This window comes from Mastigoproctus giganteus, chromosome 2, assembly GCF_048544385.1.
Source record: "Mastigoproctus giganteus isolate SK-2022 chromosome 2, ASM4854438v1, whole genome shotgun sequence".
Lineage (NCBI taxonomy): Eukaryota > Metazoa > Arthropoda > Arachnida > Uropygi > Thelyphonidae > Mastigoproctus > Mastigoproctus giganteus.
The window spans coordinates 36,798,972-36,823,655 of record NC_143576.1 but is presented as its reverse complement, the minus strand read 5'-3'; the positions used below and the strand labels follow the sequence as shown (position 1 = coordinate 36,823,655).

Below are 24,684 nucleotides of genomic sequence, written 5' to 3'. Positions count from 1 at the left end.
CAACCATAAAACAATTAGCAGTCACCTGTTTATTGAGCTTTTCTGTTAGTGAAATCTATCATAAATGGACAGTAAACTCGATCTTACTGAATTTGCAATAACACCGACAGCTGGAATTCTGAGTTATGGTGAAATGTGTTTACACTTCCATTAAATCTTCAATCGTATAAAAAAATTAATTTTAAGATCTCTTCATTCCTATTTTTAAAGCTTTGTAACTCGTTACTCTGTTCTCACTTGCGCGTATTGTGTTACTTGCAAAATGTTTTTTGTTATTGATTGCTTATCTTTTTACTGTTTTAAATTTTAATCCCCACCCACAAATGTTAACTAGTTCGTATGTACATATTACAGTACGTATTAATTATTCTGATTATCACGTATATTCTTCCGATTTTCACGTATCATTTAATTTTTTAATTGGCAAGGTAATAAAGGGAAATTTGTGCTTAATATATCTTTGCTTTTATAGCCTGTGGATAATATTCCTCCTATTTTCTCTAATTAGAATCACTGTTTAATAGAATTAAAATTCAATTCACAAACGTGATCACAATGACTGATGCTTACTACACATCGTATAGTGAACCGTACTTTACTATGGTGAGTTTGTTGTAACGTGATTTAATTGTACACTGAACCAATTGTAAAAGGAGGGGGGGGAGGTTTACATTGTATTTTTAACTATTTACGTGAAACTTCGGATAATTGGGGCAGCCGCTTAATCAGGCCGAAATGCACTAGTCCCAATGTGTCCCAAATAACCGGAATGGACTATAAAATTTTATGAAAATCCACCCAATAGGAGTTATTACATACTGGTTGATGGACAAGGTGAAGATAATACGCACTCTATGCACATAAACTAATAAGGTAAAATTTATAGTCACTTCCTTATCTCATATATTATAAAATATCGGTGCTGAATACACCATAGTGAACTTATAATGAAAAACTACATAAGCAGTGTAAAGGCATCGATTTAATTGTATCTCATATTGTGACTACCTTCATAACGAGGTACCATGTATTGCACTACCTCAAATAAGTAATGTTTCACTAATAGAGAAGACTATTGTCACTTACTCTCACCACCCAGACAGCACCATTTCAAGGCTTATTCTTGGTGGACAGATACCCTGGTGTTACAATCATACCAAAAGGTGTGCAAGATAATAAATACTTAAAATAAAATATAAATATATTTTATTTAAGCATTATATATAATATAATATATTACTCCTCGAGCATTTATATTTTATTTATCTTATATATGCACAGGTATGGAGAACAAAAAAAAAGGAATTCCCTGGTTCTTTTTTGATTTTATAGTTTTTTCTGTGCAGATTTCAAAAGCTACTAGCTTGAGTGGTTTAGGAATTATTTTGCAAAAATAAAACAAACACAAATGCATGTATTCAAGATGTAAATATATATATATATGTATATATATATGTAGAAGCATATATTTTAATTCAAGCAAAGCAAAGGAAAAAAATTAATAGCACTATCAACATATCCGCAAAATAAATTTAAGTATTACAATATATATAAGCTTAAAACAAGCAACCATTTACACAAATGAAAATTCTCTTCATTATGAAACAATCTGTACAGAGGGAGGGAGAGAGAGAGAGAGAGAGAGAGAGAGAGAGAGAGAGAGAGAGAGAGAGAGAGAGAGAGAGAGAGAGAGACAGAGAGAGAGAGAGAGAGAGAGAGAGAAATATACAGTCTCCATCTAATTTTACAGTTCATAAAAGAATATAAATTCTTACACCAGTTAGTTCAATCAACTTATACACCAGATGAATTTTAAATAGTTTCATATATCATATATATATATAAAAATATTGAACAGGTATATATATGAAAATTATAAATATACTTTCACTATCTTAATGACACTTCAGGATCCTTGTTTTTGATGAAGTTCTCAATGGATCAGATTTTATGCACAGGATAGTTTTCTATTTTCTTTTTAAATAATAACAGTACTTTTTAAAATTAACTTTTATAAGTCAGACATATTCAGTAGTGATTTCATATATAAACATTTTTGTGAATGGATATAAAAGAGAGTTCATAACAATAATTTTACAATTTTATCCCTTAATTTCAAAATCATAAGGCTACATCAGCTTCCTTTTTCCTTATACAAAGGTTAAGGCTATTATTATCTTCAGTTATGTTACTACTACTTATTTCACATAACTCTGGTTCTGGGACACAGGATTTAAGCATAATGCAAGGATTAGCACTCAAAGATGACATTTTATTTGAGCAAGTTGTAGAGTTTTGAAGTGAATTAGAATCCACAAGGTACTGGTTCTCAAGAATGTGAGTTGACTGTGAAGATAATATGCTATTCAGTTTAGGGGATAATTTAAGAAAATCTTTTATAGATGGTGTGCAGCTCTGACGGGAGTTTTGATTTTCTTTGGGTTGTGCCGAATTTATGCTATCATTGGTGGCACTAGTTTGTAAGCTGGTTTCTTCTTTGGAGATTATTTGGAAACAGTCTTTTTTAAGGTGCTTCACCTCATCTCCACATTCCATTTTCTCTAAATTAGAAAATTTCTGTTGAATATCTGAGGCAAACTGTCTATTTGGCAGACTGTGAGTTTTAACAGATGAATCTGAAATTCTAAAAGGTGTAATACGCTTCTTTGCAAATTTCTTTACTAATAATGAATTGGATGGTGGGGACAGTTCAACATTTTCAGCATCTCTTTGGGAAACATATTCCCATTTGTTAGGAACAGGAAGATCCGAAAGTCCATATTTCTTCCTTATTTCTTCATGGACCCACCAGCAATTTCGGTTCACAGAGGTGAGTGGACACTTCATCCAAACAGCAATCTTCTGTAGAGTCATTTCCAGCTGTCGTTTAGATATACAAAATAAACCATCTGAATTCTTGGAAGTTTTTGTCAGTAGTGATTCTTCCACATGATTTGTTTCATGATTGGGTGAATATAATGGAGAAATATTTGGAAGGATTTTAATACTGCATTCTTTTCCTAATTTTTTGCAGTGCTGAAGCCAAAATTCTTGAAATTCACGAATAACAACATGACGGCGATTTGTATTGGAATGAACTAACTTTATAAGGTAAGGGATAGCTAAAAGAAAAGAAAAAAGAATCATAACTATCCAAAACATATGAACTTATTAAACACTAATGATCTAGTTCTATATAATTCAAAATAAAAGAACTAAGAAACTAAGCTGAAGTCCTTTGAAATTGATGTCCTTTAAAAAAGCTGTCAATATCCCAAGGTGTTTTAAACATCTTTGAATGTGGTCCAATCAGTTTTTATTTTATTTTAATTATATCCCTTAATAGTGGATGTGTTTTGCGGTAACATGAATAGGCTCATGAGGTAGACTACTGTCCTCACCTTTAACTGTTTATAGTATGTTCTTCTGTTAATATATTTTTTATACCTTTTTTCCTAGTTAATAATATTATAACCAGAATAAAAGTAAAATACCACATTCATAATAGCAGACAATCAAACACATTTGCAATTTACATACACAATTTGCAGAAAACTGCAAGCATAAAAGACATAATGAATCATTTAATTCTGATTAGGACCAATACATGGATTTTTACTGACAAGGATGATGGCTGGTGTGAACATATCAATAACGTTTGAGTGGGTACTTTACATTATTTTCTAATTTCATAATAGTAAATATGTTTTAAATTGGATTAGGATCCAACCTGTAACTACAGAAAAACAATAATCACAAAGCCTTGGAGAATCTGTGCTCTCCCTTCTTCACATGAACACCAAAATCCTTGCACTTATCATATTATCAATAACTGCACACGTTGAATAATCCTTAGTATAGGGAAATGGAAACAGATACTCAAACGCATGAGCAAGCACTTAGAATTATGATATAATTGCTTTTCCCCATTCTTGGGTCCATTGATACATAATACTGCGCAGCATTAAGTATTACGTATAATCAAGAAACATAAGACAACTTACAAATAAAAAGTTTTGGCAGATTAAGAATTGACATTTTGATTAGAGAGTTGCTAACATAATAATCTTTCATAAAAAAAATTTGGAATGGCTCCTAGAATGGGGCTATTCCAAAAATCTTTTTAGAGTTGCTAATCATCAACATCGGTTGCACCATGATGGCAAAGTGCTGTTACTGCCTAATGGCTTTGAAGGTAGGATTACTTCCAGATATACAGGTTGCCCTGCAGAGATATAGAAACAAATTTGTTCACTATTTGATTTAAATTTTTTGATCGAAGATTATTATGTTAACAACTCTGTAATCAAAATGTCAGTCCTTAATCTGACAAAACGTTTTATTTGTAAGGTGTCTTATGTTTTTTGATTATAGGTAATACTTAATGTTGCACAGTATTATGCATCAATGAACCCAACACCTATCCCTAATGATTTTGTGTTGGGCACATTGTTGTTTTCTATTTATTCATTATTTATTAATGATATCGATGAAGGCAATCAGGCTTAATGTTCAAGTTTGCAGATGATACAAAGGTTGGCAGGGTGGTTAATAACAGTGATAATAATATGCTACCGCAACAGGATCTAGGAAAGTTAGGCAGATGGGCAGAGAAATGGAAAATGAAATTTACGATTAATAAATGCAAAGAACTACACATGGGTAGCAGTAAAACATATGCAGTACTTTGCAAAAGGCTTCAGTAACGTACCATCTGTGTGGTACCACACTCACAGTAGTGGAAAATGAAAAGGACTGGGGATAATTGTGCAGTTAAATACGAAGTTCTCTGAGCAATGCAGACAGGCTACCAGGCATTTTTCAGTGATATACAGGAATTTGGTTAGCAGGGATGAGGAAGTGATTATCCCATTGTATAAGGCAATGGTCAGGCCACATCTTGAGTACTGCATACAGGTCTGGAGACCTCATTTTAGGAAGGATGTGGAGCTGCTGGAATGAGTATAGAGAATGGCAATGAGATTGGTGAGGGGAGCAAAGGGGTGCTTTTACCAAGAAAAGCCTCAGTTCTGCAAACTGCAGCATCTGGGGACTAGGTACTTGCAAAGGAATCTGAACGAGGTGTTTTTAAGGCTTTGAATAGATTGAGCAAGCTCAATGATGATGGGATTCTTCCTCTTGCTCAGACCACACATGAGGGGGCAAAAATTCAAATTGAGGAAGGGCAGTTGCAGAATAGATATATGCGGAAGTTTGTCCTTATTCAAACTTCCGTGGTTGATTGCTGGAATAAATTCCATTTCTTGTTGTGATAGTTGATAGTTTAAATAAATCCAAGGAAGAAATAAGCAAATTATTGGAGGAAATGAAAAGCTTTTTTTTTTGGCTGCATAAGCTTGCTTTCTTGTATCACTTGCCACTGCTAATGCTAATTTGTAAAATGATGTGGTCCATACTGGTAAATAACTTCAGTTTCTGTAGTTATTTATCTAATTTTTAAACAAACATAAACAAAATTTGCTTCATGCAGAAGGCCATTAACAGGAATGAAGGAGTAACAATAGAACCTAAATACTTTCTTATATTTAAAGATTCTCATTAAAAAAAAAAAAAAAACACTTCAGTGAAAAATCATGGATGCAGTCAGGGTTGCTAGTTTGGTCAAATTCAACAATTTCGGCCTTTTTCAAACATGTCTGGCAACGAGTTTTCTGTTTTCGCCATATTTTGGAAATATGTGTTATTTACTTAAATAATAAAAATGCTACCACTACATTAGCAGTCCAGTCTAGAACTTGTTCAAACAGTCGAACAAACAGACTGGCGGCCAGAGCTGCAGCGCAACACCACACTTTGTCTACATTCATCATTTGGCACAGTGACTGCCTTGATGTGCACGTTGCAAGGAGTGCAAGCTTTTAAAACTTCTGGATAGCCATTTTTTAAAATTCCAAAGTGGAAGCCTTCATATGATTGTGACCGTAAGTACAAAGAAGAATGGGAGAAGTATTCATGGTTACAGAAAGTGCCAAATAATAGTGAGGATACTTTCTGTAAACTCTGCCATTGCACAGTGAAAAGTAAATTCTACAATTTTACTCAACACGAAGCTTCTTCTAAGCACAGATCTAACATTACTTGTTTGAATCAAAGTACTCTAACACCTTTCGTGACTAAGAAAAATTCAGAACCTGAAGAAAATATCAAGCAGGTTGAAATTAAGTTGGCAATGGAGGTTACTTGTCATTGTTCAGTAATGGCCATTGATCACTTGAGTGAGGTTATAAAAGACCATGGAAAAGGTAGCATTTTTAGAAGCATAAAATTGCATTGAACTAAGTGCTTGCAGATAATAAAAAATGTGGCAAGTTTAGCATTACAGTTAGATTTGAAAGATGCGAAAGAAAATAAGTTTGTGATGCTCATTGATGAATCAATGGATAATGCAATTCAGAAGCACGTGTATAGTTTCCTAACGATCTAGCCATCAAAACTGCATTTTTAGGCCTAATTCCTGTATCATCGGCAACAGCACAATCTCTTTTTGATGCATTAAAGATTAAATTGAGTGAATATGATATGAATTTAGAAAATTGCATAGGATTTGATTTGCAAGTGATGGTGCTGCTTCTATGGTCGGACTTAAAAATTCAGTGTGGACATGAATAAAGGAAGTAGCACCAAACTGTGTGCAAATGAAGTTGAATGCATAAAGTCATTATTTGGCATTATGCATTCAACATGCATTTGAAAAACTTCCATCCAACCCTGGATTTCTCATAAGTGAGATTCCACTTTGGTTCTCAGATAGTAACTTATGTAGAGAAGAATACAAATCTATATTAAAAACATTTAATTTAAGCCAAAAGTCAAAGGGGGATTTTTCAGATTTACCTATGTTACATTTAGCTACAAAAAATTTTGATGAAATTGAGCAACAATATAGGAAAATTACTGTAACAGATTGGACAGCCGAAAATGTTTTTGAAAACAATGAAATTCCAAAAGATACAATAAAATTTTGGCTTGGAATCTATCGCCACTGAAACTTTAAGCAATTGGCAGCATATGTACTTAATTGCATTGTAACTCCAGCAGGGAATGCTGTTGTTGAACAAATATTTTCTTGTAACTGCAGCAAAAACAAAACCAAGAAACAGATTGCAACTTCATCTTCTAGATGCAATCATTAGAATCAGGGCACACTTTATCAAAAATTACATTTGCTGCAAGGATCTGCATATTACAGATAGAATGTTAAAGAATTTCAAATCAGATATACTTTATACAAACAACTGAAGAAGCAGACATAATAATGTTCTTGTAAACGTTATACGGCATATATACAGGATTGTTCTAGGTGAGTTATTTTTGTTCTAATTGTATTTATTAAATGAACTTTACTTTGTTTCATGTTTTGCAATGTTTTATAGATAATTTCTGTATTTGGCCATAAAATCTCCAACTATCTGGCAACCCTAGATGCAATCATCATGAGTGAAATAGAGGATCACTTAGAAATGGAATACTGAAGGAAACAGCATGGTTTTGTAAAGGAAAATTCACGATTAACTATTTTGACAATGTTTATTTGGATTCTAGCAAAGCATTCGACTTAGTAAAACATAAGAAGTAAAACATTACTTTATAATCTGAAACATATAGGAATCATAGCAGAAATCCTTAGATGGATTGCAGGATGACTGCAAGACAGGAGACAGAGGGTTGGAATTATTAACTGTTCTTTAGATTGGCTTGCAAAAAGTGCAACTTCCTAACTATCCGTATGGTACCACTGTTGTTCTTAATTTACTTAAATCATTAATGATTTAAGTAAATTAAATATGCCACAGAAAGGGATATAATCATTGAAGGAGCAGTAATTGAAAAGATGGGTTCATATACTTATCTGGCACAAGTCATTAATTAGCTGTAATAATGATAAATGGCTGGAATGACTTCCTGCCATGGATAGCATTCAGGAAATATGGTCACATACTGAGGAGCAATATCCCAATTTGTCTGAAATGTAAAATAATGAACCAATGTACTGTATACTCCCCACCATGACTAATGGAAGTTTTTGGTTTTTATGGTGTGTGGACAACCTATGGATGTGAAACTTGGGCATTCACCAAAAGAATGGAAGAGAAGCTGAAAACCACATAGCGAAGAATGGAACCTAATTATATTAGGAATTAGATAAGAGAAACACATGGATTAGGCAGCAAACACAAATAAAGGACATTCTTATCAAAACTAAAGAACTGATATGGTCTTGGGCAGGTTTGTTTATTTGGTTTTTAGGAGCATTAGCAACTAAGGTCATATTGCTCCGGGAAATGCGGTGGTCATTCCCTGATCTTTCCGCATCCTCCGTATTTGGTGGTGACGGGCTCGAACCCCGGTCTAATCAAGAAGCGTGTGCTACACACTGCTGCTCCTTTCCACCTGGCTACGGAGGGGCCTGTCTTGGGCAGGACCACTGGAAATAGCTTGAAAACACGAAGACAGATGGTACCCAAGAGGAGCTAAAAGAAAACCCGGCAGACAACAACAGAGATGGACAGATGAAATTAATGAGTTTGCGGGTAGTAAATGGATGGTCATTGCACCAAACAGAAGGAACCGGAAAGTTGCTGGAGAGGCTTTCATCCTGCAGTGGATTGAAAATGGCCGATGATGATGAATCCTGCTGTATAAGGCAATTTCAAGACTACACCTAAAAAAAGACCTTGAGCTTTTTGAAAAGGGTCCAAAGACAAAAAACACTCACCTGGTGAGACTGGCAAAAGGGCATCCACATGAAATAAGACTTCAAATATGTGGGCTACAGAGCTTGGAAACTGGGCACCCTAGAGGAAACTCGATTGAGGTGTATATGGTTTTGAGAGTAAAATGAATGAAGGTGCAGTTTTCACTGTTATAAAGAGTTCCAGAACTAGGGCTGTAAATTCAAATTACAGGAAAAATGGTTTACACTGGATTAGGTTAGTTTTCTTGTAGTCAGTGAGCTATTATAAGTTACCTCCATGGGTGATAACTTATAATAGCTTATGATAACTTATTCCTGGGTGGTTATGGCTGACAGTTGGGGGAAATTCAAAGGTCAGCTGGATATATGAGGAGGTATTATAACAGGTAGTTTATTTAATTAATTTTTTTGGCTAGTGCACCATTGCCCATCCATCCCTTCTAATAATTTATTAATTCTTCCTTAAATTTATTCAAACTATCCACATCCACAACACCAGATGAAAGTTTCCAACAATCAACTATCCTTTGACAGGAAGCAAATTTCCACACTCTATCTTGTAACATCTTCAATTTAAATGTAAGGATGCCATCAACATTCAGTTTATTCAAAGCTTTAAATACCTCAATTAGATCTTGCAGGCATGTAATTTCCAGAGACATGCTACAATTTGCAGAACCAAAACCTTTCTTATTCTTGGTAAGACACTATTTTGTTTAACACACTAATCTCTATGCTCTTTTCTGCACCTGTTCTAACAGATCCGCATTCTTCCTGAACTGAGCCTTCACACCTGTATGTCGTACTCAAGAAGTAGTCTAACGATTACCTTATAAAGCAGAATAATCACCTCTTTATGCTTGCTGGTAAAATTCCTGTTTATCTCTAACAAAATCCCGAAACTGTCCTGGCAGCCTGCACAATTAATTTCAAGAACGGCATTTTTTTGTTCTTTGCTACCTTAAATGTGGTATACCCAATTGGTATATTATTTTGAGATTACTTCTACCAAAGTGTAGTACCTTGCATTTGTCCATTTTAACTTCACCACTTCTACGTCACAGTCCATCTGCACAATTTTTCTAGATCTTGCTGCAGTATCATACTCTGTTTACTGCCATTAACCATGATGCCAACCTTTATATCATCTGCAAACTTAAACCTGATATGCTTTCATCAATATTATTAATAAATATTGGAAACAACAATGGGCTAATCCTAAATCTGAGGGGGGGAATGAGAAGAGCAATAATTTAATAATTATTTTATTTTATAATTAAGTCTAGGGTAAATGCTTCAAGCTACAAACATGTTTGCTCATAGCTGTGTATAGAAAGAGGCTATGCCTAATGACTTTATTTTATAATTGAATTTGTTTTTTTATTATTATTTCTAACCACAGAAACACAGAATGGTATATGTTTATTTTCTATTAAATACTAAAAAGAATAAACACATAAGGTGTAATGGGCTACGGATTGGCAATTCACTATAAGAATCTCTGCAATATATCACCATATTTTTATAGTATAGTTTCTATGTTCTTTATGTTGGTGCCATTTTGTTACTGAGTTTGAAGGTGGGAAAAAACTGTAACCTTCCTTAATTTGAATGATACTATAATTTTTGCAAATAGCATTACATGTTTATTATATAATATTATATCTGTATTGGTTTTACTATAATGATGTTAAAAAAATTCTGATTAAAAATTTCAATGTTTGGGAGTGGTTAGGCAGTCCTATATTTGCATTAGCAGAGGCATACGATGCAAGAAAGCAAGCTTATACAGCATCAGCCAAAAAAAAAAAAAAAAAAAAAACTCCATTCCATCCCGAATGTTTGTATAGTTCTGCCTTGAATTTATTTAAGCTGTCAACTTCCACAATGACAGATGGAAGTTTGTTCCAGCAATCAACCACCTGCTGGCTGAAGGAAAAATATAACCACTTCGATGTGTACAATTCAGTAATTAACAGAAAACATATTCAATAGTGTATGCAACTTAGGCCAAGATCACACTACTGCATCAAATCACATATATGTGTGATTTCACGCAATGTACTGATCAGACAAGTTTGGCCAAACTTGAAGTAATAGCAATGCATGTGACTGCTTGTTGTTATTAAGAGGTCAGGGTTCACTGTTATTAATAGCTCAACTTCACCAGGTCAATGCCCTTGAGCTTGACAATAGTTTTCTCTGTTTTTTATTTGCACAATCAAAAACAAACCAGTCTTAAAGGTCAGTGAACTTGAGATGTGCTCAATACACTTGCTTCCAGTGACCAATTTATACATAATAAAAGGTTTGATTGCTCAAGCAACAGTGACATGTGATGAGAAATTACCCTGAAATGACCAAATACGGAGGATGTGGAAAGGTCAGGGAATGACCACCGCATATTCCCGGACCAATATGGCCTTAGTTGCTAATGCTCCTAAAAACCAAACAACAACAACACTGAAATGCATGCAGTGCATTTCAAGGTTGTTGCACACCTCAAAAATAAATGTACATTGAACTTATTTGATAAATGAGCTGGTGAGAACTCTGAAAGCATACCATGGTGATGATTGGCAGAATAGCTAAGGAATATTTACAAGAAACAAATGAAGACTGGGACGAATAGTTTCACCTTACATACTTAAATTTCAGATATCTAATCCCAATAATTCAATTTTTGCAGATTATATCAGTGAAGTTTCTACACTATCAAATTTTACAACTGATTCTAGCCTAGACTGGCAAACATTAAAGAAACTTTAAATGGGCAACACTGCTCCTGTTATTTATACTGACTTTGAAAGATGAATATTATAATCAACAAAGTAAAGAGGGATGAACTGTATTGGGTAAAGTCAGTCCAAATGAAACAGACACCAAACTAACTTGTAAAATTAGTTGACAAAGATTTAGCATTAGCAAAGGCACATGATGCAAGAAAGCAAGCTTACATAGCATCAGCAAAAAAAAAAAAAACCACACACACACCCTTCTCATTTCACCTACCCACTCGCTCCAAATGTTTGTCTAATTCTGCCTTGAATCTATTTAAGCTATCAACTTCTACAACGCCAGAAAGAAATTTGTTCCAGCAATCAACCACATGCTGGCTAAAGGCAAACTTCCTCACTTCTATCCTACAACTGTCTTTCCTCAATTTGAATTTATGTCCTCTCAGGCGATTATTCTGAGCAAGAGGAAGAATCTCATCAGCATTAAGCATGCTGAAACCATTCAAGGCTTTATACACCTCAATCAGATCACCTTGCAGATGCCTAGTCTCCAAACACTGTAATTTGCAAGACTTAAGCCTTTCTTCATAAGAACAACCCTTTGTTCCATTCACTAATCTTGTTGCGCTTCTCTATTCATTCCAACAGCTCTACATCCTTAAAATGAGGCCTGCAGACCTGTATACAGTACTCAAGGTGTGACCTGACCATTGCTTATATACAAGGGGATAATCACCTCCTTATCCCTGAGAAATATCTTGGTTAAACCTTTCACTGTGTTCATCAGAGACCATCCCAAGTTTTCAAGAAAAAGTCTAAATCGGACTTTAAGAAATGAAGCTTTAATGACATGTTGCAGCCTAACTCTTTGTACACTAAAATTAGCTAATCCACAATTTCACTGAAATTTTGTGATTTCCCATTGACTAAATAGTTCCGGCATACATTTATGAATGCCTTCCTGGCTCTCATTTCTGTATCATTTAATTTTTTCACAAATTCTTCATCTTCGAATAGCAGTGTGATTTGAGGACCCACAAAAATTCCCTCTTTTACCTTGGCCTCACTGACTCAGGGAAACTTTTGCCTCAAACAGAAAAATCCTTCTTTTTTGTCAATTGCTTTCACAAATATTTTTATGAAATCTAGCTTGATGTGCAATGGAGGTATATAGATTGTTGACTTACCCCCCAAAGCAGAATGTGCTACATTTATCTGGCCTGGTGTAGTTTCTGAACGGTCTGGCCATTTTTTTACCATGTAGCGGCAATCTTTCGTCTGGCTGTCCCACTTGCATAAAAGGCAGAAGTATTTAGTGCAGGTAGTTCTCAACTTTATGAGTTAATTCGCTCCTAGTGTGCACTCATAAAGCAGGAATTAAATCCCATAGACAATGTTAAAAATAGGGGTTACATTCTCAACGATGAAATTAGTTAGCTAATAGTTTGTTTAAATAATGATTGATTTATCCAAAGAAATTAAAACAGTCTGTAAAATCAAGCAAATTATAATAATAAATAAATTATTTATGACTTACAAATTTTAAAGAATGTTTATTCTTCATCATCGACTAAATGCACACTCGTTGATCACCTATTATTGGCTTGGAACTCGTTGGTTTGTTGCACAAGGAGTTGTCTTCTTCAGAAATGCTTCAAGAGGCGTTTGTTTCCAAGATAATCTTCTATTTTCTTTATAAATTTCAATAGATGCATAAGCATTTTTTAATGGAACGCACAAATTGCAACTAACACGATTTGTGCAGGGTAACAAGTTTACGAAGGAAAAAAAAAAAAAAAAAAAAAAATCTAAAAATTTATTTGTTTTTTATACGATTGAAGATTTCAGTAAAGGGGGAAACACATTTCACCATAATAACACAAAAAACCACACAATTCCAGCTATCGGTATTTTTGCAAATGCAATAACATCGAGTTTACTACCCATTTATAATTGCTTGCAGTAATAGAAAAGCCCAATAAACTGGAAAATGCAAATTGTTTTTATTGTTTTATGGTCATGACCTCCAGAAATGTTCTTTAGAAAAATGTCACAAAGGTATTCAAAATTGGTTCTTATAACAGAACATATGATAACAATGAAAATGTAGTGCATTTTAGTGACTTGAATTGGTAACTAATACAATTTGCACTATAAAAATGACCTTTTAGAGAACTCTCTAAAGGGTAATTTTTAACCATATAAAAAAAATTTCAACTTCCGAGGAATTACGTTTTTTGGTAATCGAATTACCAAAAAACAATGTGTTATTGGGTTAACATTATGATATTTTCACGATACAATGGTGTCTCTGTAACGGATTAATATCGTAAAGCTAGGTACACTGTATTGTATAGCTATGTGTGTGGTTTGAAACGTGGTATTTATGAATGTTTAATGTTCATATTTTCGATATTTGATACTTTGAAAAAAAACAAAAAAAAACAAACAAACAAACTTGTAAACCCGGGAACTCATAAAGCGAGAACTGCCTGTATCCACTTTGTAACCCAGTCATCAGAGCTGTTACTTTTAGGCTGGTAAAGATATTCCATTTGTATTCTTGATAACATATTTTTTGCAAAAGAACTTGTAGATTCTTGGGATGTTTCCTTTATGTGAACTGAGTGGACCAATGCTATAGATGGGTACTTATTTCCATTATGGAGTAAAACTGCTTTCAAACTGACCTGGGATTAATCAATGAAAAGCCTCCACTGCTTGGGGACATGCTCCAGATGTAACTCTTTCATTAATACCTGGACTGTTACAATAAACCAAAGTACCATCCATGCAGTAATAGGTCATTATGTTAGATTGCCTCTTCCTATAAAAAGACACCTTAACACCCTTTTCAAGATTCCACTGCTAAAGCCGTGATCCCAGTAACTGAGCATTGATTTTGAAGAGGTCCAAATCACTGACCAATTTTTCAATTCTGCCTGACTGATTAGATGTGGCTTTGCAGTATCAAGAGTTCAGGTCTGAATCTGTACTTGTTCTGGGTTCTGCAACTTCTGGAGACTCCTTTTCTGATCCTGAATCAGAGTCAAGTCCATAAGTTTTTGGTGTCTTTGGCACTGTATCATTGTGAGGCACCAGCCTTAGAGCAGAAAGTATGTTTGGATATTCTACTTCATGCTTGGATTTCCCAGAAAAACCAGAAATATTGGTTCCCAACATATCACCGGAATAGCAAAAGGCACCGATTTATGATTACCTCTGATCTCTGACCTTACATCCAAAACTGAGTTCGTAGGTTTTTCTCACAAGTTGTGACAGTGGCTTCTGCTGCTGCAATTTTAATATCACTTCTCCACAAAAGCTATCAGGCATATTTATGCAAGAATGCGGCATATTTCAAAGGTTGAGGCACACACACACATAACACAATTAAGAAATTGTAGATTTTTATTTCTAATTTAAATACAGTTCACAGTTTCCACTAATTCACTAAAACACTTGTTTGCAAATACTAATTCACTAAAACACTTGTTCACTTTGTTCACCACTCGCTCTCTGAAACACACACACTTTTTTGAAATACAAAAATGCTTGCTTGGTGCAGAACCCACAAGTATATATACAAGTAGAGAAGTTTCTAGAAAGCTCACAATATTTCCAGAGAACTCCATCAAAAGCTCTAGAATCTTCCAAAAACATCTCAACCTTTCTTCTTCTGCACATAACAAGATCCTAGAACATTCTGGAACACTCTAGAAATCTCCCGAATGTTTTAGAAAAAATAAAATAAAATAAATAAATAGATAAAACAGATGTGACCGAACCGAAGACAGGTCTTGGTTTTCGGTCATTTGAAAGCCGAGGGTGATGAGAACTTTTTAAGCACATATCTGAGTTTTTGTACATATTTCCTAAGAGAATCTAAAAAATGTTTGTGGAAATCATTTTATTACTGCAGGAATGAATGAACACAACTGAATACTGTAAATGTTGCTAACAAAGGAATAAAGAAATGCTGTCTTAGTTAAATTTAATAACAGAAGTTGGTTTATCTTCAAGGACTTCCATTGAAGCAACCAAAGAATGAACAACAACAAAACATTATACAGGTTTATATTTAAGTAAAATGAATCAATTTTTTTAAAAATAGGTTTTAGGAGCATCGGCGACTAAGACCACGTTGCTCCTCAAAAATTACTTCTATCGTTAGAAAAGTTTGTTTGTTTGTTATTTGGTTTTTAGGAGTATTAGCAACTAAGGCCATATTGCTCTTGGATATGCGGTGGTCATTCCCTGACCACCGCATATCCAAGAATGAATGAACAACAACAAAATATTATACAGGTTTATATTTAAGTAAAATGAATCAATTTTTTTAAAAATAGGTTTTAGGAGCATCGGCGACTAAGACCACGTTGCTCCTCAAAAATTACTTCTATCGTTAGAAAAGTTTGTTTGTTTGTTTGTTTGTTATTTGGTTTTTAGGAGTATTAGCAACTAAGGCCATATTGCTCTTGGATATGCGGTGGTCATTCCCTGACCTTTCCGCATCCTCCGTATTTGGTGGTGACGGGCTTGAATCCCGGTTAGAAAAGTATAGTAAAACCTATTTTAATTAACAGGTCTTAAAATAACTCTCAGCAAAAACCACTTGACCAAAATTTTCAGTACAATGAAATGATTCATGCTCCTTAAAAAGTTCATTATGCCTTTTACTATATTCGTTTGGTATTTATACTACCGATTGTTGCCCATACGTCAAATAAGAACACGTGGCAACCAATTTCATCCCCCCCGATGAATGGGGGGATGAAAAGACCACATGTTCTTTACAGATTTGTATAATATTAAAAAAGCAATAATAATAAATAGATAAATAAAGAAAAAAAGGATGTCATCAAGGTATTTTTTGCTATGTTGATAATTAATAGGATATTTGTCACAAAAGACAAGATTTTTGTATATTAAATGTGTAAGGAGACTCTTAGTAAGAAGAGAATGCTCGATTTAATCATTAATGATTCTCATGCTAGATCTATTTGAAATAACAGGAGTCAATCACCAATGATGCACATCATAGAGAGAGAGAGAGAGAGAGAGAGAGAGAGAGAGAGAGAGAGAGAGAGAGAGAGAGATACTGAAGCAACTACCTTCTTCTGGTACTGGCCTTTTGGGGCCACGGATCCTATCAGCAGTTGAACAATTTGAAATAGGTGAGCAGCAAACCTCTTCATCAATTTGTTTTGGTTTTGTAATGTTTATTATTATAGGAAATGGTGTGAGCGTAACAGCTGAATAAATGCAGAGCAGTTTCCTGAGTTCCTCTTTTCTAGCATTATTATCATTCTCCCATACACAACCAAATACCTTTGGTTTCAATTCAGTATATCTATGATTTCTTTCAGCTTCAAATTCACATGCAAGCATTTTAAGTCTAGCACGATGCATTTCTGGAGTATCATCCTGTTAATAAAAATAATAATAATTAGAATCCATGTAAAAGTGCTGAGACTTAGATTTTAAAAAATAATAATAATAAATACAGTTGATTTATGAATGGTAACTGAGATTTCAATAACTCACAAACAAATGCAGCTCTATAAATACTAAGTGAACAACTAAGTTTTTGGCATCCACATCAGTTAAATAGTTTCTGCATGATGAAAGATGAACTGTATTATAAGAGAGAAGACTAAAGAACAGCATGCTGTTGTGTACTATGAAAATTAAAATTGTTAAATATTTTAAGTTCCAGATCAATTCACATCTTAACAACTCTACATATTTAGGGAATCAAGAACAGTTCTTCATTTTGTAGACAGGATTTGTATTCTGCAAAGGATACTTAACTCTTCAAACATGATATATTTCAGTAAGTTTTGCAATGAAATAGACAAAAACAATCTAGTGTTTCTACAGGTAGGATTATCGAATGGTGTTGATATATATAAATTTTAATTAGCTTTTCACATACTAAGTGTAACCTTTCTTTCTTTTCTTGATGTTTTGATTTTTCAGTATTTTCTTTTGGTCTCATAAAGTAGTATATATTCATCTCTATATGATTCTGTGTGAATTGTTCACATAATGCAAATTTTGGTCTGAAGGTGAATTGGAATTCCTCAGCACGAGTCAGGCATTCTATTAGAATACACTTAATGCGTAACATTAACCTAACAGTTAAGTAACAATTAACTGTTAGGGTAGTGTTACACCTAATGTATTGTAGAAATTCTTCTGAACAAAGGAGGTAATAAGATTATTTCTTGTCTTTTTTTTTTTTTTTTTTTATTTAAAGTTTGTGCTCCATGGATGAATTACTGATTTTATTTGTAATAGTTTGTTATTTCACTGAGTTCTCCAGGTTTGTTGCCAACATTTTATGCAGTTTCTTTTCTCTTTGACTTTCTATAGGCTTCATATGGTACTTGTTTCCAATATGTGTTCAGACTGACTAATATTTGGTCTGTTAATTCATTGCCAGAAATTCCAATGGATATAGGTATCCACCAATAAGGTATTGCTATAAATTAAAGTGGGAGGCATCAAGAGGATTTCCTAGTGTTTGCAGTGCACTCTGACAAATATCAAATTTTGCTTTAAATTGTAAAAATCTGCTAACGTATGAAATGTTAAAAACTGCTTATGGTGATGAAATATTAAGTCATACCAGTGTGTCTGAATGGTATAAGCAATACAAAGCTGGATGTGAGGATATTCATGATGATCCAAGAAGTGGGAATCTGTCAACCTCTCGAAATTAGGACGGATTTGCAAAAGTTCGTGAAACTGTGGCAAGAGATCGTTGTTTGACCCCTAGATGGTTGATGAAGTGGATATGAATAAGAAAGGTCTGTGCAAAATTTGTGCTGCACAGTCTCACAGGTGAGCAGAAACAACAAAGAGTATCATCATGCGAAGACTTCATCCAAACTTGTCAAGACAATTCTAATCTTGACTGTACTATCACTGGAGATGAGTGTTAGGCATTTCAGTACGACCCAGAGAATGCAGTGGACTTCAAAATCATCACAAAGGCCTAAAGAATTTTGTTTACAGATGTCCAGGGTCAAGATAATGATAATGCTGCTCATGTTTTTTTGACAAATGGTGTGAATCACAAAGAATCTGTATCTGAAGGGAAGAGAGTCAATGCTGCATTTTATATAAAAGTGCTTCATTTTTGCACAATTTTGAGAGAAAGGCAGCTAGTTCTTGTTGCTACCTGGTTGATCCTGCCAGTAGTTATATGCTTGTCTCAAAGATTAAGCCATGCATGTCTAAGTACATGCCTAAGGAAGGTGAAACCGCAAATGGCTCATTAAATCAGTTATGGTTCCTTAGATTGTACCTTTTTACTTGGATATATATATATATATATATATACAGTCGAACTTCCCTATAACGAATTCGATAAATCTAGCGAAAAAATTTGTTATAGAGAAATTTCGTTATACAAAGAATATCTTTTTTTATTAGAAATTGTTATTTAATTAGAAAATGAAAATGAATCTACATTTATTTTTAATTTAATTTTATTTTATAATATTTTATTTCAAAAACACTTATTTAAATTATGTTTACACAATTTTCACTGGCAAGTATCACAAATTAAAAAAAATCTGTAATTTTCGTTTGCATAGTACAATTAAAAAATGTCTGATTCTCAAAGAAAACCTCACATTTGTTCAGAGCATTAAAAACATTATCAGGAACATTTTCACAAAACTGTAGACCCATACAAACCGTTTTAAAGGTGTTAATCATTTCTTCGCGAGCTGGCTTTTCTACGGGTTGTTGTTGTGATGTGTCTTCAGTGTCATCGTTAATTTCTTCGTGATCATGGTCGTATCTAACACTGTTCAGCAGTGTTTCATCTTCATTTGGATGTTCTGTTGTAGTCAGATCTTGATCTACATAAACATAACTATCCAGTGTTATTTCATTTTCGATATTTCCAGACGATTCTAATAATGTCCAAAAGTTTTTCAGTTGTGAAAGGGGCAGTTCATCTTGTTCGTCCAGTTGTTGTTCGGCTTCTGTATTCAATGCAAATCATGCTTTCGAAAAACAATTTTGAATAGTGTATTCAGTGACATCGTTTGTCCAAACTTTTGCCACTTCAGGGATGCAATCTCTAGGGTTAATTGTAACCTCCAAGTTTCTATTTTCTGATAATGCATTGACTATCTTCATTATTATTCTCTTTCAATAATGAAATTTAAATTTTTTAATAATGCCCTGGTCCATTGGCTGGAGTTTTGACATTACATTTGGTGGTAAAAACAACAACTTCACAATTTTAAGTTTGGCAGAAATACTGGCAGGATGTGCTGGACAGTTGTCAGTTACCAAACATGATTTTCCTTTTTTCTTTTGTTATACGCATATCTAGTTTTAATATCCAGTCTTCAAAGATATCACTTGTCATCCATGCTTTTTTATTAAAGGTGTAGTCAACTTCCAAAGATTTTGTGCCTCTAAAACATCTTGGGTTTTTTGACTTTTCGATGACTAAAAGTCTTAATTTTTCACTTCCTGTCATATTGGCTCCAACTAGCACAGCGATTCTTTCTTTGTTTTGTTTTCCGCCAAAACATTTATCATCCTTAAAAGCAAGTGTTCTATTCAGTAAACATTTAAAGAATAAACCCATTTCGTCAGCACTAAAAACATCCTTATGCTCATATTCTTCCAAAATCTTCTTTAAGGTATTGTTCCTCCAACTGTTGCAATCTTCTTCGCTTACATTAACACTTTCTCCACAAATAACCTTTTCCACAATTCTGTGGCGCTTCTTAAATTTATGTAGCCACCCAGTGCTTGCATTAAATTCTGTATATGTCCAAGGGACTGTGCAAATTTCAGAGCTTGTTGCTTAATTATTGGACCCGATATTGGTATATTCTTTTCACGTATCATTTGCACCCATTTTAGAACAGCTTTATCAACATCTTCGTACATACACAATTTAATTCGCTTCTTGTCTGCTCCTCCTTCAATTGCATTTAAAATTGATTCTCGATTTTTTAAAATCGTAGATAAGCTGCTTGCAGGTATGCCGTATTTCGTTGCAATATCTTTTTTCTTAAAACATTGGTCAATATCACGAAGAATCTTTATTTTATCATTAATACTTAAACACTTTCTCTTCGACATTGTTTCCGCAACTGTAAAAATTACTCCACCGCAGCTCTTGCTGATACATACACTGCAAACTTCGCTGCGCTGGCCATATAGTGAATTGTCAGTACCACCTACTCAATGACGTTTACCTGCCAATTCAACAGTATCACGTGACCTTTCCTATCAATCACTTTGAAGAAATATGACTTTGTGAATTTCTTTTCTTCTGCTTTCATTCATATGCAAAATTTCATGCATGAAAGAAAATTTATGGTTAATGTATGCTGTATGTTACTTTTCAGAATATAAAAAAAAAAAAAAAAAAAAAAAAAAAAAAAAACAAGAGCATAAAAAAAAAAAAAAAAAAAAAAAAATCATGAAAACCATCTACTGGGAGTCCAGTTAGATGAGAACGGACATATCATATAATGATTGACAGGAAGGTCACATGGTACAGTCGAGGTGAAAAGCGAATGTCACTCAGCGGGCGTTACTAAAAACCGACTATGTATTGCCACCACAGCACGCTAAAGGTTTACCGCAGCGAATTTCATTTTCCCCTGAGCCAACATCAATTTACAAATCTACTCTATTTATTGTAAAGTTAATGACCACATTTAAAAAAACTCATTTAGTTTTATAACTTTAACAAAAATGAAACAGACCCTCCTACAGGCATCAATGGCCACAAGTGTTCACTAAAAGGATGATTAATTCCAGATGCTAATGCGCCATTTCGGAGGGAAGGAGGCCGTATATTTAAGTGGCTGTTTAGCAGTAAATGCTTGAAAATCTTCAAAAATGCCTTTACTAATTTTTTTAAAAATTCATAATATAGAGACTAACACTTTGCTATATGGGGTTAATTTTACATGTAATTTCGTTTCGAGGTGCAATGTTTTGCAAAAAAATTCGTATTATAGAGAAATTTGTTAAATAGAAGTTCCACTGTATATACAATCGATTCCTGTTATTTGGGACACATCGGGACTACTGCATTTTGGCCAGATTAAGCGGCTGCCCCAATTATCCGAAGTTTCACGTAAATAGTTAAAAATACAATGCCCCCCCCCTTTACAATTGGCTCACTGTACAATGAAATCACGTTACGATGGAGTCAAGATGGTAAAGTACCATTCACTATACGATGGTTTTTTTTTTTTTTTTTTTTTTTGTAGTTGTTGGCGCATCGGCTTCTGTGGCCATAATGCACCTCCCAAGGTTTTTGCAGTACTTTGATCCAAGCCCGAGGCGGGATTCGAACCCGCGACCTTTGGGCTGCCAGGCAGGCACTTTACCCACCCGGCTAGCCTGGTCGGCACTATACGATGACAATAAGTGCCGGTTATTGTGATCACATTTGTGAATTGAATTTTAATTCAATTAAACAGCAATTCTAATTAGCGAAAATGGGAGGAATATTATCCACAGGATATCAAAGTAAAGATATATTAAGCACAAATTTACCCTTTATTACCTTACCAATTAAAAAAATTAAATGATACATGAAATTCGGAAGAATATACATGATAATCGGAATAATTAATACGTACTGTAATATGAACTAGTTGACATTTCTGTTCGCTGACATTTGTGGGCGAGGGGGGGGGATTAAAATTTAAAACAGTAAAAAGATAAGCAATCAATAACAAAGAACACGGCACACAAATTGCAAGCAACACGATACGCCCAAGTGAAAACGGAGTAACAAATTACGAAGCTTTAAAAATAGGAATGAAGAGAAGATTCTGAAAATTATTTTTTTTATATGATTGAAGATTCCATAGAAGTGTAAACACATTTTACCATAATAACCCACAGAATTCCAGCTGTCGGTAGAATCGCAAATTCAATAAGATCGAGTTTACTATCAGTTTATGATAGATTTCACTAACACAAAAGCCCAATAAACAGGTGACTGCTAATAGTTTTTACTGTTTTATGGTTGTGACCTCCAAAAATCCGAGCGAACTACGTGGTATGGTCGGAGACAATCGTAGGGTAATCTCCAGTGCTGCGGTCTCCTGCCCCAATTAAATGAGCAGCAGCTTGGAAAATAAGATGCAGGATATTTCAGAGACTGCTGGGAGTCATTGGGGTAAAAGTAAACACATGGGTTGTGTTAGGGTAGCTAAGAAAAAGAACAGGTGCATGTATACTTGCGTATACACCAATGCTAGGAGATTGGTAAATAAATCTGATGAATTTGAGGTATTGCTCAAAGCATCAAAGGCGGATATTGTTGGGATATCAGAGACATGGTGTCACACAGATATAAGTAATGCAGAACTGGAATTTGGGGAGTACAACGTCTACAGAAAAGATAGACAGGATAGGAAGGGAGGAGGGGTTATGCTATTAGTTAAGAAACACATAAAATCCAAGGAAGTGAAGCCAGTTGACATCGCTGGACAGTGCAATGTCGAGTCAGTTTGGTGTGACACAAGCATTGGAAGATCAAAATCGAGAGTAGGAGTGTGCTATAGGCCTAATGACTCTGATGAGTATAATAAGAAACTGTACAGGGAAATAGAGTGGGCCAGTAAATCAGAGAGTCTTATAATGGGGGATTTTAATTTCCCAGATATTGACTGGAATTTGTGGGTTGGTCACTCACACACTAGCAAGGCTTTTGTGGATTTATTGGATGATTGTTTTCTAAATCAGCATGTTCGGGAGGCAACTAGAGGGAGCAATACTCTTGATTTGATTATCAGTAGTGATTCTTCATGCATTAAGAATCTGCAGATACAGGAACCACTAGGTGGCAGTGATCACAGTGTGCTAAAGTGGGATTTACTCAAGGAGGTAACTACCATCAGGGGTAAAGGTAAGGGTTATTGCTTTCGTAAAGGCGACTATGATGGTCTGAGAGGCACCTCCGTAGCCAGGTGGGAAGGAGCAGCAGTGCATAGCACACGCTTCTTGATTAGACCGGGGTTCGAACCCGTTACCACTAAATACGGAGGATGCGGAAAGGTCAGGGAATGACCACCGCATATCCCAGAACAATATGGCCTTAGTTGCTAATGCTCCTAAAAACCAAATAACAAACAAACAACAGCAAACTCAAAATGGGAAGCATTCAAAGAACTTATCTTGGAAGCTACTAGGCTTTACATACCAACTACGAAATATTGTTCAAGGTTCAGGCCTAAATGGATGTCAGATGAACTAATGAGACATATGGCAGAGAAGAAAAATGCATGGGATACATATAAATTAACATGTGACACAGAAGCCTATGATAGATATAAGTTGATCTGTAACCAAGTTACAAAGAAGTTAGGCAGGCGAAGGCAGATTACGAGAAATCCTTGGCAAGGGATGCAAAGAAAAACAGCAAGGAGTTCTTTACTTATGTAAACTCTAGAAGGAAGGGGATGAATCAGATTGGTCCACTTGATATCGATGGTTCAACTGTTCATGATCCTGCTCAGGTAGCTAACAAACTAAATCATATATTTTGCATCTACATTCACACATGAGGAGTTATTCAGGAAGGGGAATGCCATAGCTGAAGTAAACACTGGCAGTGAGCTAGATGATCTTGTAATAATTGAGAGTAAAGTGGAGGAGAAATTGTTGAAGATAAATACAAGAAAAGCACCCGGGGTGTGTGAGATCTATCCAGTTATATTAAAGGAGGCAGCAAAGGAAGTAAGCAAACCCTTAGCCATAATTATGAGAGCTTCCTTGGACTCAGGGGAGGTACCCACAGACTGGAGATGCGCAAATGTAATCCCAATTCACAGAGGGTCAAGGCTGACACAAGTAATTATAGACCTGTAAGTATAACTTCTGTTCCAGGAAAATTAATGGAAGCACTGGTTAAAGAAGCACTACAGGATCATCTTGACAAGAATTCAGTTATATCTCAGACACCGTGGTTTTGTTAAGGGAAGGTCTTGCCTGACCAATTTGATTGGATACTATGATGTAGTCACAAAAGAATTGGATGCAGGGAATAACTTTGATATTATATATTTGGATCTTAGAAAAGCCTTTGATACTGTTGCACATGGAAGACTGCTGCACAAATTGGAGCAGTGTGGCATTGGTGGCAAATTGTTGCTATGGATAAAGGGATGGTTGAGTGGCAGAAGACAGAGAGTGGTAATTAATGGACACTGCTCATCG

At 34.7% G+C, this 24,684-nt stretch overlaps 1 protein-coding gene across 1 annotated transcript in view; it reads right to left on the bottom strand.

The window, feature by feature from the left end:
- Positions 1-2,121: 2,121 nt before the first annotated feature.
- Positions 2,122-24,684, bottom strand: part of LOC150089268 (uncharacterized) — a 221,698-nt gene continuing 199,135 nt past the window's right edge. Inside the window, exons 12-13 of the mRNA XM_090389927.1 lie at positions 16,569-16,881; positions 2,122-3,122 (exon numbers count right to left, since the gene is read on the bottom strand). Of these exons, the coding sequence (XP_090246053.1) occupies positions 2,122-3,122; positions 16,569-16,881 (1,314 nt within the window). The remainder of the gene's footprint in view (positions 3,123-16,568; positions 16,882-24,684) is intronic.